This window comes from Sceloporus occidentalis, unplaced genomic scaffold (assembly GCF_023333645.1).
Source record: "Sceloporus occidentalis isolate IW3139 unplaced genomic scaffold, rSceOcc1.0.p SCAF_3, whole genome shotgun sequence".
Taxonomy (NCBI): domain Eukaryota; kingdom Metazoa; phylum Chordata; class Lepidosauria; order Squamata; family Phrynosomatidae; genus Sceloporus; species Sceloporus occidentalis.
The window spans coordinates 156,875,924-156,895,347 of record NW_028316983.1 but is presented as its reverse complement, the minus strand read 5'-3'; the positions used below and the strand labels follow the sequence as shown (position 1 = coordinate 156,895,347).

Sequence of the window (19,424 nt, the reverse complement as noted above, 5' to 3'; positions counted from 1 at the left end):
CATATAACTTGGATCTAATTCTGGAATTTACCTGATATGTGTAATTATATTATCAGGTACACTAAAAATCCCAGTCTTTGGAAGTGATTTATGTGTCTTGGCTTAAGTATATTTTGAAATGTGATGTTTTGGGATAAAGATACTATATATACTCATGTACAAGTCTAGAAATTTTAGTTAAAAAACTGAGCCCAAAAAACTGAGTTGATTTATCCATGGGGCAATGTGTATACTGTACTTTAACTCTTTTTTTTTAAAGGAACCAAGACTGTCCTGAAAACACTGACCTACCTCTGCTCTATCATCCAATCAGCCTTTAGGGTAAGCACAGTTATGCTTGCCAGAATTTTGTAAGTTCTTTGGTTGTTTTCCTTTGCTTCAACCTTTACACCTTTTGTTACATCCCCCTAAATTTTACTCTCAGCTTATCCACAGGCCACATCAAAATCCATAATTTTGGCTCCAAAACCTGTCCTCGACTTATACATGAGGTCGACTTATAGTCAAGTATACATGGTAAATATATACAGTAAGCCCTCCTTATCCATGGATTGTTTTTATCCGTGGTTTCAAGTACCCATGGTTTGAAAAGATTCTAAAAGATATAAATTCTAAAAAGCAAAAATAATGCTCAAAATTCAGAATGGAGAGAGTAATTCCAGAGGTGCAAGCATGATTCAGAAAAGGAAGGGGCACTAGGGATGACACTGCAAACATGCAATGGCTAATGGAGTGCACCTAAGAATTCCAAAAAAGAATCAGCATGTGTTTCATAGACTACAGCAAAGCATTTGACTGTATAGATCATGAAAAGCTATGGAATGCACTCAAAGACATGGGCTTGCCACTACATTTTAACAACCTAAGATATGTGCACAACACCATATTACAGTGGGTCCTTGGTATATGCGGGGGATCCGTTCCGGATCCCCCCTGCATATGCCAAAATCCGTGTATGCTCAAGACCCATTCTATCCAATGGCGGCGCGCGTGCACGTGCGCTGCCATTGGACAGAAGAGTCCCCCTCCTCCCCTCCTCTTTCCCCCCTCCTTCCTAACTTCCATTGGGAACAACTTCAGGGTTTGCCATGTGTGTATGCTCAAATCCACGCATGGCAAATCCGCTTATAAGGAGAGCCGACTGTATTAGCAGAAAACATTCAGGAACTGGAACATTTAATAAGGAAGGTCAAAGATGAAAGTGTAAAGGCAGGTCTGATGCTGAACACAAAGAAAACAAAAATAATGACCAGAGAAGAAATACACAAATTCAATGTAGACAACGAAAAAATTGATATAGTTAAAGAATTCTCATATCTAGGATGAAACATTGACCAGAATGGAGACTGCAGTCAGGAAACAGGAAAAAGACTTGGAATGGGAAGGGCAGCTATGAAAGAACTGAAAAGATACTGAAGGGCAAAGACATACAACTGAGCCCTAAAGTCAGAATCATTCAAGTCATTGTATTCCCAGTTACCATGTATGGATGTGAAAGCTGGACAGTGAAGGAAGCAAACAGAAAGAAAATCAACTCATTTGAAATGTGATGCTAGAGAAGAGTACTTAGGATACCATGGACAGACAAGAAAACAAACAAATGAGTTCTTGAACAGATCAGACCAGGGCTCTCCTTGATCAAGTTGAGACCACAAACCAGATGGATAGACTCAATCAGGGGGTTATGGGAAGAGCTTGCAGGATCTGGGCAAGGCAGGGGAGGATAAGGATTCTTGGAGATGTCTCATCCACAAGATCGCCATGAGTCGGAACCAACTTAAGGGCAGCTAACAACAACAACAAATTTTAATAAGACTTCAGCATTCATGGATTTTGGTATCCACTAGGGGTTCTGGAATCAAGCCCCAGTGGATATCAATGGCCCACTGAATAGACTACAATAACAGACAAACACATAACAGCTAAATGTTATAAACGTAAGATCAGAATATTTTGTTCCCCAAATGATAAGGGCCAGTGAGAGATAACCTGAAATGAAAATATTTCACAAATTCAGACTAAATGATGTTTGCTCTTTCTAATATAAAATAAATATTACCCCTCTCCACTCAATGTTAGATATAGTTAACCAGCTAGCTAGATGTCAGACAGAAAAATAGTCAGATGGACAGACAGAGATTTGTAGTAGCAGGCTTGGATTAGATTGGAGTTTAGCTGCTGTTAATTTTCTTACTAAGAAAGATGATAAATGATCAAATCTCACTGGCTCCTTGGAGGTTAATTTTTTTTCAGCCACATATATGTTTTCTCCACATTTTAAACTTTTTTTTACTAGATTAATGTCAGGGCAGGCATCCAGATCACCCCTACGGGAATTTCTAGACTTGTTGACAAATTGACAATGCAAGTGCAATGCACTTGTGCCAAATCTTGTTTGTGCTTGTCTCATAAGTCATCAGAGTGACTTGATGCCATAAGTATTGTTTGCAAGTAACATGATGGGATAAGACATGGATGTCACAAATCCAAAGCATTCTCATTTTTCTCCTCACAAGTTTGGGTAAAAAGTCCTTGCTTGTTTTTTCACATCCAAATGACATGAACAGTAGGTGTATACTATATTTTCAGCATGCTCGCAATAAAATGCACTACAGAGTAGTGGCTTCTGCTGTGATATGTTTGCATGTGATTCTGTTCACTTGCTGTGACAGCCTTCTCCAACCTGGTGCTCTACAGATATTTTAGACCTCAACTCCCATGATCTTTTAAAGTATGCAATATTAAGTTGGGACTCATTGGAAATGGAGGATAACAGTTACGGATATGTGAAGGGCAACAGGTAGTGGGGAAAAACGCTAGGACAAAGCTGTGAACACAAAACCCTGCTTTTGGTTTATCAGGTCACTCATGCAACTGTTGCACAGCCTGCCCATATGGCTTGACCAGAGATCTAGTAGTAACAACCCATGTCAGAAATGGTTGTGGCAGGGCAGTAGTAATCTGGCCAGTAACCATCCAATTTGCGATGATCCATATCATCAGGGCTTGTGTATGATATTGCACTGACATGGATCATTATTTAGGTGGCATTTGTGATGCATCCACAAATTGGGCTAAATCACACTTTCTTAATCTCTGTTTAGATACATAGATAGAGAGCCAGTGTGGGCTAGAATCTGCATCTTACTGATGATGATGACGACAACGATGACGATGATGATTTCCAAAATCCACACCCAACAAAAATAGTAGAAAGGAATTCATTTTGATAACAATTACAATAAATTTGCATTATACTTAGATTATTTTAAATACCTTCTGATGAATTATAATGGAGTAATGGAGTAAGCCTAAAAGTTTTTATCTTACTCTGATCCCTAGAGTTTCTAAAGCCAAATATTTCTGATACAGTGATACACAGTTCACAGGCCCAGTCAGAAAATGCTAAAGCGATGGTGTGAGTGGGGCCAGGCACAGTGAGAGGAAAAAAAGAGGCCCCATTTTTTTTAAAAAAAATAAGATTTTCTTTTAAAAAGTCACATCTTACAAAATTTTCACTTTAACCACATGAAACTATGTACATGTAAATATACCTTTAGGTTGTGCATATGATATTGTAATCTGAAGGTATAATTTTAATTTTGCTAGTTGTTTATGCCACAGCTATTACCATTACACTCAGTGATATACTAGAATTATGTTTTATGAATAGCTTTAGTACAAATTTTTTTTACTAAGGATTCTGAATGGTGTAGTACGGGAGGAGATCAGTGGTGTGTGTGTGTGTGTGTGTGTGATGCCATGAGTTACCAGACCAAATGATGCCAAAATTAGTGATACCACTGGTTGGAATTGCAGAACTGCACAAGAAATAGTTCAGGGACGTAGCCAGGATTTTTGGAAGGGGGGGGAGGGTCCAGACTAAGTGCCACCATTATAATGGGGCTTGGGCACGGTGGCGCAGCAGCACACACCATTCATTTTTCTAATGGAAAGGGGGGGTCTGGACCCCAAGAACTCCCCCCCCCCTTGACTACATCCCTGAATAGTTGGGCTTTCTCTTCCAGCATTCATCACTGCTGGCTATGCTAGCCAGGGCTGCTGGGGGTTGCAATCCAGGATGCAGCACCTCATAACTCCCATCTATAGTTTAAATGAACATTAGAGTAGAACTATTCTATCACTACATGCATGTGTAAAATGACTATTCTTGTGACTGATAAAATGGATGTACTTGAAGACTGCTCTGACAATAAAGCACAAGGAATAGCAACTTAGTTACTGCTGTCATTCCCAATTACACTGTATATTGACTGAGATTTAAGAAAAGGACATCTGATGCTGAGAACCCCCCCCCCCTCTTTTATTCTCTTTCTTTCTAGCATGATGCCTCTGGGGTTAAGTGAGCTTGGATCACCAAAGGTTGCTGTGATGGTTTATTTCAACTTCATCAGCAATGCTTGTTCAAAATAGGAAGACAAGGTCACAGTGTGTTGTAGCAAGGCGATGCCCTGGAAAACTTGGCAGCTGTTTCCCAATAACTGGTATGGGCAGTTTCTGGCTATAATATGTTGATGCGAGAAGACACTATGCTCCTTGAAAGTTGTGTGCTTTTGGAATGCTCTCATTTTGTCAGCATAGAGAAGATCTATGTAAAATTTACTTTTAAAAACATTTTATATGTAGATTTCTATTACTTTTTTTTAAAGTTTAGTCTATGATATGTCACTGAGGATGGAGAGAGAGGCCTGCCTTTAGAATGGGGGATCCAAACCCCCAGGCTTCTCAGAGTAAGTTCCATGGCCTTTGCCTCTTTGGCATTGGAACTTTTAATGCTGAAAGATCAAAAATGGAGGTAGCTTAGTCCTGTATGACATGGATAGTCAGAAGATGTTTTGAATATATAGGATCTAAAGACTTCTCAAACTCAGCACAGACAGACAGACAGACAGACACACACACAGAGATCCACAAGGATTCCATTCCACTCCGACCCATAGTGAGTACCATTGGATCCTCCACATACGACTTGGCCAAGTTTCTGGCCACACAATTACAAACCCATATAGGGCAAATCCCCCACTACATCAAGGACTCAGCTCACTTACTAGGAAAAATCAACAATCTTGAACTTAAACTTAGAGACATACTAATCAGCTTTGATGTGGTCTCCTTGTTCAATGAAGTCCCCATAATGGACACCATGGCACTCATCCAACATTCCCCCCCCCCCCCCCCGAAAGACATCACAGCCCTGTTCAAATATTGCCTCACCATAAGCTATTTCCAGTGGGACAATGGATTCTATGAACAGAGAGATGGGGTAGCAATGGGAAGCCCTCTGAGCCCTGTGATAGCAAACTTTTACATGGAACACTTTGAAAAGCATGCCCTGGAAACAGCACCAAAAAAGCCCACAACATGGTTCCAATATGTGGATGACACTTTCATCATTTGGAGCCATGGAGAAGAAGATCTGGCTGTGTTTCTGAACCATCTGAACAACATCCACCCTAACATCCAATTCACAATGGCAAAAGAAAAGGATGTCCTAGTCATCCGCAAACCAAACCAATGGTTGGGCCACACAGTATACAGAAAACCTACACACATGGACAGACACCTGCACAAGAACTCCAACCATCACCCAGGACAAAAAATAAGTACAATCAAAACACTGGTAGACAGGGCAAAACGGATCTGTGAACCCAACTTCTTGGAAGATGAATTGAAGCACCTAGATCGGGCTCTACAAGCTAATGATTACTCTAGCTCAGACATCAGAAGGGCTGCCAGACCCAGAAAAACCCAGAGGAGTGAAGACAAGCAACGGGAAAGTTTTTTAACTATACATCAAAGGAGTCACAGACAGAATAGGGAAAATGGTGAGGAAACACAGCCATGTGTTTTTGACCTCAGAGTGATCAACTTGTGCCAATGGTAGTAGTGTCAGGTGTCACAGCAGAGCATGTATATAGATAGCATCACTACAGAGTGTGGAGGTAAAAGGGTTGAATCTGAGGCAGCTCCAGGGCCAGAATACTCCAGGAGCAGCCTGGATATTCTGGCTGGTGTAGATGAAACTTTTGTCAGGTTTCTCTCAGCTTACCGAAGGCATAGAACTGCGGTTGACAAAAGATAGAGATGCTGTACCATTTGAAGGATCACCTCTTTTCACACAGTCCTATCTCGTGGTTATTCTAGATTGTGCAAATGTATCTGGTCATTGTAGTATTTCTTGCTGCAGTCTTTGAGCTTTTATTAAACATCCGAACAATGTTTCTGATGTCCTGGCCTATTTCTTGGCAATTTCTGGCACCTGCTGCAATATTTTATTCCCACTTTTTCATTCTGACACATATAGGAAGAGTATGTTAACTTCTCTCTCTTCCTCTCCCTCTCTAACAGTGATATAGTGTATATCTATGTTAGTAAAACTGCACTTCTGCACTATAAGTAAGAAAATACATCCTTTAAACCACAGGACCACCTGCGCAAACCATAGCCCTTAAAAAAGGTATTGGAAGAGCTCTAGTGCAGATCCAAGAAATGAATGGAATGAATTGGACATAGAGGTGAGAACAAGAGGCAAATCCCAAGAAACTGTATCACATGAATTTGCTGTACTTTAGGCCAATCGGGAGGAATATTTAGTTCTGAGTTCTTCATCAGAAGCCCTGTTTTGAATGCCTTTGCCTGCTGGATGGTGAATACGGGGGCATTTCTGACTTGTTCTCATCAGAGAGATCCATTTTTTTTTACTTTGATGTTTTTACAGTGCCATGCAAAGACCCTTTTATTTTACATATCGTGTTGCCATGACATGTGCTCTTTTCCAAGCTCTTTTTTAAAAAGCCCCTGTATTGTTTGATGAAAGCCATGCTTTTAGTCTCTGCTTTTAAAACCTGTTTTAATGGTGTGACCGCATTTTTTTTTATTTTCCTTGTTTTCAGATTTCATCTTTGTAATAATTTGTTTTCTGTCCTGAGAGCCATCATTGTAAAACAGGAGTGGACAAAATGGTTTTACAAAAGCTTAAACCTGAAACCAGAAATTATTTCCAACTGCAAAAGACCTTGGGTGAGTTTAGGGTGGAGTAAGGGTTTACATAGCTACACTTATATAAAGATTCTGTCTGCTTGGCTACTGTCCGTTCCTACCAAAAAGAACCCATACAACACTGTGCAAAATGAAGGGCCAGCTCTACCATTAGGCAGAGAAATAGTGAAGATGGGCTATATCCACAAATTTCAATCTATTAGCAGAGATATGAATGATAATATTGGTTTCTTGGCACAATCTATCCATTAATATTTGGGTTGTCACTATTGCTCATGAGCTAAATAATTTGCCTCAGACGAACAAACTCCTCAGAAGAGTTTCCTATTCTTGACCCTCTTTAGCAATGTTTTCATACTTTTTCTTGAGCATTGCCTCAGATATTACTTAAGCATTGCTTAAGTATTCCTTCAGTACAGTTTTGATACTGCTTTAACTACTGACTTTCTTAAACATTGTTTTAAATATTGCTTTCACGCCTCAGAACTATAGACCAGCTGGTTGACATACTGTATCATCTTACACCTGAGTCTGAGTCACAATTTCCATCTTTCCGCATCCTATCATACTCTGACCTCACCCCCAAGACCTTATAACTATAATAGACTTGTGGCTTCAGGTCTAATTCAATCTGAAGAAGCAGACTAATATGAATGAAAAAATATTAATATGAATGAAACAAATCAATTAGTCTCAAAGGTGTTCTGGATTCCTTCTTCCCTCCTTTTTCCTTTAGACAATAAGGCAACCAATTCAGGTATCAGATTCAGGGGTGGGAACAGTAGTGGGAGTCCGCCAATAATTTCTTATGAACTTCCCTTGTTTTGGAGGATAGACTTGTGTGTGTTACACAGCATGCCCCACACCCCCGGCCTAAACTCTAGTCTGCTGCTCTTCTCTGCTCAAGTGCAATGGGGATTCTGCATATAGAACAGAGAAATGTGACACTTTGTCTTTTGTCTCAGGCAGCAAACATTCTTGGGCAGCCATGACAAAATGGGGTTATGCATGTAAGGGCATCCCTCTTGTTTTCAATATAACTAGCCAGGATGAGATCCATGCAACTATGCATCAGTCAAATGGATATAACTTCCCACATAAATTGATACATATCGTAGCAATCATTTCAGTGGATTTCCATGTATATGGCTTATAGGAAGGAATGTTGGGCCTTAAGTAGTTTTTATTCAGGAGCATCATTGGTCTGATTCAGTCCCACAAACCTTGATATACCAAACTCTCTGGTTCTCTTACATTCTCATTGTTATCCCAAACATGGGAACATATATTTATCTCTACAGAAATGTTTGAAAATGTCATATACGTCCCATGCCCAGTTTTTCTGTGGTTCCTTGTGGCCTCTTGATACAATATTCTTCTAGCTTTATCTTAAAAACAAACAAACAAACAAACAAACAAAAACCTCCCTGTCACCTCTGTGAGAAATGTCCGTCCATATGAAGTCACTTATGTTTTAATTAAATTAAGAAGAAAAGAGCTAAGAAAAGAAAGAAAAAGAAACATTTGAAATATTAAGAAAATACAATAATATTTATGCTAGTGTGTCTTTCACTCTGTGTAAGCTTGGGTTATAAGATGAGCAAAATCGTACCTCTCCAACCATCCACCCAGTCCAGTTTTAAACTTGACCTTTAAAGCATTTTGAGCAGAATCCCATTCACAGAAGATGCCCCCAGCATGACACCAAGGGCTTGGCTTTGCATAACATTGGCATAATTCTTCAAAATAAAAGAACCTGTCACTGGGAAATACGTATACAGGCACAAATTCTGTATAACTGTTCAAAGTGTAAAATAATATGTCATTTCGTTGCTGCCTTTAAGAAGCAGGTGTCACTTGGCATTACTTGCAACAGCAATCTTGTGACGTAGTGTTAAACCAGAGCTGCTGAAGTTGAACTCATTGCAGAAGACATTAGTTAGCAAAACAAATGGGTGTCCACTCCAATTACCTTGATTGTCCCTTAGAGTAAAATTGGGGTTGTTAGCTGCCTCGGGAGCCAAGCTATAGTAGAAGTGTTGTCCCTCCTGTGGGTCATCCTGGTCTACTGCACTCACTGTCTGAATAAGCTGTAGAACAGAAGAGCAAAACAAAGAGATTGATGACAGCTCCAGTGGAGGGAGAAAATAGCTTTCAAGGATTACATTGAAAAGAAAGAAAGCCTAGCATTTGAACAGAAGCATCTTGCTGAGGGAGCAGAGGACCATGGAGGCAATCAGAATGCTGTGCGGAATCAGTGGATAGTCAAGCAAGATAGGTAAACCTAATCTGCCCCAAACATAAGAAGGACAAGTTCACCAAATGACACATTCAGATGGACTATACATACTTCAGCAGTGTGACGCTGCAGAACATCCTGAGTTCATTTACTTCCCTCTCCTAAGAGTTCATGGTCTGAAATGCTTTGGAATTTTCAGATAATAAATAAACCATTTTTGAGCATCCTGAGATGTATTTCTGTAGATTTTATTTTGTGTTCTCCAGGTTTTGCTTTTCTTGTTTCCCCTGGCAGAAAAGCCAAAGAGGGCTGGAGAAAACAGGCAATAAAAAAGTCAAGTCTGCACCAATCCAGTGACACAGCCACAATCCTGTTACATAGGGGCTGTGCAGTCAGCCCCAAAGGGGCGGTCTCCAGCCACCCCTTTTACAGCCAGATTGGGGCTGCGGCAACTGCATTTATGTTTATTTATAATTTCTGTAGCTTTTGAATACTTTTAAACATTTTCAATAAAGTATATTTTTAAAAATTAAATCCAGTAATGTAGGCAGTTGTTAAATCAAGGGTGGGCAATTGCAGAGTGGGCAGGCATCAATTTGCATCTTTGTACCTCCCTGGAAGTATACACCAGTGCTCCCAACATGATTGGAAGTGACATCACATCCTTTTTAATTTCAAAACTAGCTGATTTGGGCCAATTTCCCCACTTTTTTCAAGGTGTATGGGTATGTTTGGGTATGCAAATCACTGTATTTTACAGTAGCTTAGATCTATTCTGAGCTGGTGGGGTGGGGTTGCATTTGTTAATAATTAAGGAGTTCCTTTTAAGAAAAGAAAGTAGAGCTATCCTTTCTATGGGAGCCACCCAGATGGGATCTAAAGTGACCTCACTAGAATTGCATCTGGAATCCAGAAGTGTAACTCTTGCTTTTTTTTAAATAACACTGAATTTATTTGCCTCTCCTTGGAGACTGGTGTAATGAATCCCCAAACATTTTAGTCCAGTCTCGTTGTTAGCTAAGGCCATTAAGTGGGGTATCTGCACATCTGGTAATGCCAGTCTTATCCACCCAGTTTTTTCTTGGCTTCTTACCTGTCCAGCTTTTGCATTTTCACATACAAAGGCCTCATAAAACCTGGGAAATTCTGGAGCATTGTCATTCACATCCAGGACTTTTATTGTGACTGAAACACTGCCAACCTGTGAAGGATTGTCTGAAAGAAGGTAGAACAAATTGAAATCAGTGGAGTTTTATGATGGCATAAATTAATCCTGGGACTGTCAATTACATTAGAGTTTTTGAAGGGAGAATACACTGCCCAAGAAAAGCAGGTGGGCAGGCAGCAGGTTAAGACATACTGGTGGAGCTCTTGAGGCCCTGATTTAGTTATCTATATGTCACTGGAAACATGCCAGCCTATTTTATAAGACGCCTGTTGCATTTACCTCTGCAATTTTAGATTAGAATAGTCAGAAATCTTTATTATTATTTTTTACTTAATCATGGTTGGTCATGTTGCTCTCCTGAAGGTACAGGATTACAATTCCAATTAGCACTATACAGAATAGCCAATGTTGAGGTTCCATAGAACCTGAAGTGCAACAAAATCTGGAACCACACACTATCCTCTCCTGAATTCAAAGATATAGCTGTACTAGTCTGTAGAATCATTATGTAGAGAGATCTTTAAGCATCTTTGAGACTCACTGAAAGAAAGAAGTTGGCAGCATGAGCTTTTGTAGACTTCAGTCTACTTACTCAGATGTATTTAATGGAGTGGAAACCAGGGACAGACATATAGGGCCCGACCAGACAGGCCAAAATAAAGCTGCATCAGAGGTCACTTTGGAGGTATGCTGTTTAAATGACACACACAGTTTAGAGGCCAGAAGCTGTGCCAAAGCTGCGCTCCAGTCCTTAGGACAATATCATATAGCAATGGCATATATATGTCTGTCCCTGGTTTCCACTCCACTAAATGCATCGGAGAAAGCAGAATGAAGTCTACGAAAGCTCATGCTGCCATCTTCTTTCTTTCAGTTATCCACTCCTGACTTAGACTGAGAGCATTTGAGCACTGATAACATCCTCTAACACAGTGATGTTGGCTTCATAATGATTAATTAGTTTTGTACCAAATACCGTATATGCAGATAGTAGAAACCTAACCCATCTCCAGAGATGCTCATTTCAGATAGCTGGCACACCAGTGTGACTGCACATAGAATTGCATGGGGTTTCCAGTGTCCATACACTTATTGGACATGCCAGTTTTACAAACCAGAAACTTTCTAAAACATGCAACAACTCTATGAGCAACCACCATGATGTGCATTATCACAGCAGCTCAAAGATGGAACCCAGCAATTATAGAAAATTCATGTAAATAGAGCACCAAGGTGCTGATTCACGCAAAGGACTCCTCCACACAGTTCTTGTTGGGCCACATCACTTCAATAAGCCCTGTCTTTGACTATGTCAGCTTCTATAAATAGGCAATTTAAAAAGGTGTGAGAATGTGTATGCCTGAATCATCCTTGTTTGTTTCAATTTCAGACTGGAAACAATTTGTTTCATACACACAAAAAATCTCATGGTGTGTCACCATGGCATGACTTTCCACTTCATGACATCATATCCCACGATGAATTTGATTAGATGTTATGTGGAACCTGAAAACAACAAGTAACAGGTCTGCCATTTTTGTGGTGTCTGGTGTCTGAATAACATTACTCTCTGTGTTTTGGTGAAACCATGTAATGGGGTGGAGATACCATTCCAAAATATTCAAAAAATGGCTGAAAAACATGTTATCTGAGGGTTGAGAAACTCTGACAAGAAGAAATCTGAACTGATGATACTATTTGCAGTTCAGGCTTTATTCTGCTTATTCTGCTGGTTGTTTTGTGAAGCACTTTCTGTGTGCAAAATAATATTTCTATGCAAAAACAACTTTCCTGTGCAAAAATGCGCAAAGTTTGCACAAAATGTCCTTAATTTCAGCATGTTCTGCATAGGAAATAACTTTTTTCCTGCACAGGAAGTGCTGTTTCTAGCACTGAAAATGATTGTTTTGGTACAAAACAACCACATGTGAATTTTGCACATAATAGGTTCTGAATTGTGAAAAACTGTGTGGGTTCTTTTAAATACGTTCTCACAGCAGGAAGAAAAGTACTACAATGACTGATTACTTCTTTTGAGAAGAAAATTAGTGAAAAATTACATCCCTACTATGTGATGCAATGCTATCACAATATCAGGATTGTTTGGGCTAGAGAAACTCAGGGCATGATGGTGTTGTATCATGCAGTTACAGGGAAGAGGATGAGAACTCCATATTAAATAAGTTTTGTTTTGATGATCCTTTCCCTTTACCAGAACACTAATGCCATGCACAGTATCTCATAGACTGAATCTTTGACCTGAATGGGCAGAGGGTTATACTCAAAAGTGCCACAGTAATTCTAAAGTAGCATTAACCCCAAACTAAGTTCTGGTACAGCGTATTTGAAAAACTGGCAAGCAGCTTTTTCTGCCCTGAACAAGTTTTATTACAAAATCTTTTCTACAGGGCAGTATAAAAAGAAACATTCCACAGGGTAGTATAAAAAGTAAGCAGATGGTAATGACAGTCACTCACTACTGACTCAAGGAAGGTTTGAACCAGTGACCTAGAAGTGAAGGGCTCTCAGCTCATTAGCAATTCCCTGAGCTATCCAATCCTCCCTGATAATGCTGCTCTCTACTCTGATAAGCCCTGCAATATTCAGAGCATCTGTTTTTGCTACTAATATTCCTGATGTGTGTGCATGTGTGTTTGTGCGTGCCTGTACTAGCTCTTATCTTAGCTACATTTTTTTTAAAAAACAGAAGGAATTGAAACAACAATTTCCTTGAATATTAATGATTTAAGGAAACAAATGCTTCCCTTTTTATCAGAAGAATACCCCCACAGAGCATAAAAATTAAATGCAAGTTTTATTCTCTCAATCAGACACATAATGTGACTTCCACTGAAGTGCATATAAATATGCATTTCATATGGCTGATGTAGCCTTAATACTGTCCTCCTCCTAGCAATAGTTAAAGGACTGATAGCCTGGCAGGGGTTGCTCGGTTTAAATACTGGTGGAATGGAAACTCTGGCCAGATTCTGCAGCCCCCTGAAATTGCTATCTTGAGTATTAGAGGACCCAGTTGAACTGAATGAGGAGAAGGTGGGGGTTTAGGGGATGATGGAAAGTCACCCCAAATAGTTCGGAAGCATCTTAATTGAATAGAGCTCTTCTGACCATGGAAGACATGGAATGCATCCAAACTGCAGAAATAATCTGGTTCACCGCTGCTTTAACTGCCATTCTGGGAATTCCACAGCACTGAGCCATAGCAGTTAGAGTGGTGTCAAACTGGATTGTGTCTGCAGTGCAGATGAAGCCAATGTTTCCTTTAAATGCAGTTTAGGCAGAGGAGGTGAATTTTTTTCTCCAAAAAGGAAGAGGGAAGGGAAGGTGGCATTCATAATATGCAATCTGCTCTCAGTCCCTTAAGTGCTATTAAGTGGTCTAGGATATGCACATATAAACTGCAATGGAGAGGGATCTGAAGGACTCTGTAATCACACTCTTTTTGTTTTGTGTGTATTATAGAATCTGGTTTCCCTACTAAAGGTTAAAAATCTAATAATTAAAGATAGGCTGGTATCCTGTTAGTTACTCCAAACTACAACAGACCCATTCAATCATTTGTTGAATGGTAAGTCCACATGTAGGTAAATTTCAAAGATTCAGAGGGTCTATTCTAGTCATGACTAACCACAGGATCTGGACCATAATTTGAAATACAGGAATACTGTAAATGAGCATAGTAACAACAACATAAATAGACATCAGGAAGCATCTAGCTGGAAGATATGTGGAAATACTGTGTTTAATTGGGGCTGTATCCAGTGTTGTATTTCCTTTCACAGAAGAGTAGAATACAGGACAAGGGGAGAGAGAACACCTCTTGTTGTGGTCCCTTGACTGCCCCTCCATCCCAAATCCTGCTCCTCAGGGCTGCAAAATCCTCCAGAGCTGATATTCAGGCAGGGATAGAACTGCAGGGATAGAACTGAAAATTCCAGTGCTACTGCCAATATTATACAGTACTGGGTTTTGGCTAACATACTGAAACAGCTCTTGAATTTCTATGTTAGAAACCAATAAAATATAATTAAAAGGAGAATTGGCATGGAAGCAATGATACATCAGGGACAGCTGATACATCTGAAACTAATCTTTCAACACTGGCTGTGCCATCCCTTCATATTAAATCCATGATTGTTGTTCGCCTTACTCAGCTCGTGGGCCAACACAGTGATATTGTGCCATGAAATATCTTCCCGATCCAGAGGTCTTGCTGTCATCAGAGCCCCTGTTGCAATGTCAACATAAAAGAAGCGTCCAGGATCGCTGCTTCGATCAATGGAATATCTGCAAAAGTACACATTTACACAGCATTATTTTCAGGAGGTTGCACTGTTAAAAAATAAGGGTTTAGTTCATCTTTGTTAGAATACAGATTTTTAATTCTCTGGTTTTTTTTATAGTTCAGATACTACCTATAAAATGTGGTTTGGTGACTGGATCCCAAATAATCTTTTGTTGTCGTTGTTCTTGTTGTTGTTCTGTGTCTTTGAGTTGTTTTCAATTTATGGTGAGCCTAAGGTGAACCTGTCATGGGGGTTTCTTAGCAAGATTTGTTTAAAGAGGATTGATCTCTGCCTTCCTATGAGTCTGAGAAAGTATGGCTTGCCCAGGGGGTCACCATGACTGAGTGAGGATTCAAACCCTGGTCTCCAGAATCATAGTTCAGCGCTCAAACCATTACACCACATTGGCTCTCTAAATGGTCTTTTAACATTGGCTAACGTAACAGGAATGGGAGCAAACAATTTGTGATAATTTTCAATTCTATTATTTTATTTCTCTGGGCACTGAAAAACTTGCATAATGCTGTGTTGCATTTATGCTTGGAACATTCTGCAGAGTTGTATCTTATCTCCAAATACCGGAAAGTAAAAGAATTGGGAAAATAAAACCAGTTATAGAAACTAATATAGAATACATGCAATGTGCAACTCTTCATACAATGTGAAACTCTAAAATAGAATTATTACATAGTCTTCAACCAACACCAGAGTGTGACCAACGTGGCAAGAGTTATTAATGAGAAAGATTACATAGGCTAGGAAAGGCTGCAGCAGTTTCTTTTTGCATGACCCTACTGAGAAGGGCAAGACTCCGTGGCCTCCTTACCTCTCCCTTGGCCTCTGAGCTAACTAAAAGCAAACTACCTTTGCACTTTGAACTCAGTTTAGAACAATTGAAGGAAGCTGAGAACAAAGGGGGAAAGTGAAAAACAGAGAGAAACTGGGACATTTTAAAAGCAGCTGGATAAATGAGATGACAGGGGATTAATTGAGACTGTCCTGGCAAAATCAGGTTAGTTGAAGAGCATGTCATTAGGATACCATCCAGACAAAGGGAAAGATGTCTCAATGAAAACAGAGAGCATACTTCTGCACAAAGATTGCACTGGAAAGGTGAAACCCAAGACTAATTTAGAATCTTAGAATTACTGAGCTGAAGATCATCTTGTCTGACCTCTCCCAGAAGCAGACAATGTACTAATATAGCTTCTTAGTACGCATTAATGAGGGAGAGTTTGTCGCTTTCCAAGTAAGCCCCACTGAATATGACGGGGCTTTCAAAAGACTGAACATTCACAGGGGTCATTCTGACAGTGTATAATTAATTTATGGAACTGGGTCATGGCCTCTGTCTTAGATGGCATTTGAAATAATGAGATAGGATAGCTGAAGCAAACCTCAAATTTATGTCTCTGATTACCACCCCTGTAATTGGGAATGGATCTCATCCTGATAGCCTCTTTGTGAGCATCTGGAAATTGAAGGCTAGTCTTGATTTCCACAGATGCAGAACAAGACAATTCATTGTTATGTTCATTTTTGCTGAGATGAGGTCCAGGGCTGATGGGGGAAGGAGGTGGTACAAATGATCAGGGCCTGGAATCCAGATGACAGACCAGGACCTGACTATGTTGCATACACTTTTGTCTTTCTTGATAGCATCACCTGCATGTTATCGTTTTGCACTATTCCAAGCAAGAGAAACATTATTGCCAGCAAAACACTCCTTCACTCTGTGCACATCCAGAACTTTCATATAAAACTTAAATGTCTTCGCTCTAGGCCTACTGCTGTCTATTGAACCCATCCACGATTAGTTAGTTTTAACTATCACTAATGAAAGTAGGCCTGTGTGGCTGTAGGTGGGAGAATAGGTGATATGAGTATGGGACCTATTCTGAAAGGTTTGGGGGCATTGCACCATCTGAATTAACATTCAGTGCTTCATCCTGCTCCTACTGCCAATGTAGTCAGGAAAACTCTCAATGATCTGAATGATTCAGTGTTGAGGAGTGGCTAATTCCATGGCATTTCATATGCCCTTATTTAAGAAACAGAGCAGCTGTTAATTTGATTTGAGTCATATCACACTCAATATCAGCATTTCCAGTAATCCTAGGATAAACTTTTGAAGATGTCAAAAGCTGCAAAATTTGGCAAAGGAATCAGGTAACAAGAAGATATTAGAGTGGAAATAAACAACTTGGCCTAGCATTCTGCTCAAGAAACTGGCCTGAATCTGGATAGCTCAGATTACCAGAATTATGGCACAGAATTTAAATGAATTTGTGTTGCTTACTACATTCAGGGGCCTTTCACAACACTTAATACTTATAGCACTATTGATTTCACTTTAACCACCATGATTCTGTGCTATTTAATTCTGGGATTTGCAGTTGAGGGAGCACAATTTTGAGTTCTCAGTCAGAGAGTTCTAGTACCTCACCAAGTTCTCAGTCAGAGAATTCTCACAAACTAAAATATTACTGTTTGTCTTGGGGAATTTTAACTCCACTCCAGAATGTGTTAGCGATAGATACCTGTAGAATTGACATTAATCTACCTACTTAAGTAAGTAAATTATTAAAAGCATAAAGGGGTCATTCCACATCCAGATCTTGACTCAGGATGCATCTGCATTGGAGAATTAACATAGTTTGACACCACTTTAACTGTTATTGCTCAATGCTATGGGATTTGCAGTTAGCCTTCTCTGTCAGAAAGCTCTGGTGCCACAGCAAACTACAAATTCCAGGATTCCATACCATTGCCCTGCCATTAGGCAAGGTGAATCAACTACTTCAGGTAGCAGAGTTTCAGTGTCACAAAAGCACTGCAAAATGTAGTATTTTCTGCTTTGTGTGCTCCAACGACTTGTCTGACTTTGTGTACGATATACTTTGACTTGAGGGAGGGGAATGCCATTTGCTGGTAACAAAACATCATAGACTGTCCTTGCAAAGAAGCTATTATTACTCCAATTTAACCTATGATTCATAATACAGAATTCTATATTATACAGTCCTACCTTTTGTTGATAACTAAAATAATGTATGAAAAACATTCTGAGCACCTAGATGGTCTTTTACATTGGTATAGCTAAGAGGAAGCTTCCAAATTTCAGTTCCAAATTAGGAATCAGGCATATATTGTTGATTTCTTTGAAAGACTGGTAAATCTTGTGACTACCAGCAAAATGAAAGCAAGGATATGTTTTAACTTGAATACGGGTCCTCTGATCTCAAACATCATTTTGTTGAATGTTGTCTCAAGGGCTGCAATCCTATACCTACATCCTGAAGTTTGGAAAGTATGCGAGTGCTGAACAGAGATCGGAAGCTGAAGTCCAGACCACACTGTATGTTAACTATGCAATCTGCAGCTGAGCCTTCTCTTGTGTACAAATAAACTCAGAGCATTTCACCTTACCATCTTAGGTGGTAGAGAGCAAGTGGTGTAAGTGTTGGACTAGGACCCTGGGAGACCATGTTTTGAATCCTCGTTTGGCCACGGAAATCCACTGGGCAATGTTGGCTAAGTCACAGCAAATGTCTTAGCCTCAGAGAAAGGCAAAGGCAAACCCACTCTGCCAAGAAAACCCCATGATAGGGTCATGATAAGTCAAAAATGACTCAGAGGCTCACAACCTCAGATAACAAATCCCAGGGTTAGCATGTCTGTGCCTTTTCAATAACTTCTAGGGATGAAACGGAAGGCATCCATTTCACTAATGTGGGGATTATAATCAGAATTATTGAGAAACATATGTGAAGTGATTTAGAAACAGTGAGGCGGAGCTATATAAACAATGTATCTTTACTACCGAGCTGAAGAAATAACCGACCAAGATGTCTCTTGGTATACGGCATTGTAAAATGACTGGCAGGGAAGAAAAATAGGTTTATTTTCCACAAGAAATAATAATAAGAAAGCATATTTGTTGTCTCTGCTCTCCTCCTTTTAAAATAAAGATGTTTCCTAATGCATTAAATTTAGTAAGGAAATCTCCATAAAAGCTTTTGAAGATGGCAAAATAATGATCTTCCTTGGAAAGGCCTATTAAAATTTCTCCTTGAACAGTTTACAGCTAACTTGTATCTGAAACTGAATATGGCTTTGTGATTAGCAGTGCTGCATTAATCACCAGTGTCATAGAGCACAGGTGGGGCCTTTGTCTTGTATTTTCTGCATATGTTTGCCTATTATTAATAACTGGTTTTCAAATGTACTTGAGTCTTTTGAACTGTTTATGTAATCTCCATTCTGAATTAATCAGGCCAGGCATTCAGGCAATCAGCATCTCCCAGTGCGGACAATCCAGATGTCAAGGAAGCTGGGAATAAGAGGATTTGAAAGTTTCCAGTGTGTTCAGAAAGCATTGCACAGTGGGCCTCAAGATGTAGCCACACCTTTGCTCCCCTACTGAACAAAGGAGTTTATCACACAGGGGAAATCCCATTGCAAACATGGGATTTAAAAGCTGGAAAAAACCCACAAAAGTGGGTTGATTGTCATACACATCGTTGTTAACGTGGTATTAACCTGAACAGAAAGTAGACAAAAGCAACTCCTTTTTACTTTTGGGATTTTCTGAAAGTAAAAAGAAGCAGCTTTTGTCTACTTTCTGTGTACTTTCCACCCGGCTTAACACCACTTTAACAACAACGTCATGTGAAAATCAACCTGCTTT

General features: G+C 39.7%; 1 protein-coding gene across 4 annotated transcripts in view; it reads right to left on the bottom strand.

Annotated features, from left to right (window-relative positions):
- LOC149316967 (cadherin-20) overlaps positions 1 to 19,424 on the bottom strand; it is a 219,590-nt gene that overhangs the window by 11,169 nt on the left and 188,997 nt on the right. For all 4 annotated transcript variants that reach the window (XR_016280553.1, XM_089516594.1, XM_089516596.1 and 1 more), the window contains 3 exons: positions 14,599 to 14,735; positions 10,353 to 10,474; positions 8,993 to 9,110 (listed from right to left, as the gene is read on the bottom strand). Coding sequence is in view for 3 of the 4 variants with exons in the window: in XM_089516594.1 (XP_089372720.1) it covers positions 8,993 to 9,110; positions 10,353 to 10,474; positions 14,599 to 14,735 (377 nt within the window). In the remaining variant the exon portion in view is untranslated. The remainder of the gene's footprint in view (positions 1 to 8,992; positions 9,111 to 10,352; positions 10,475 to 14,598; positions 14,736 to 19,424) is intronic.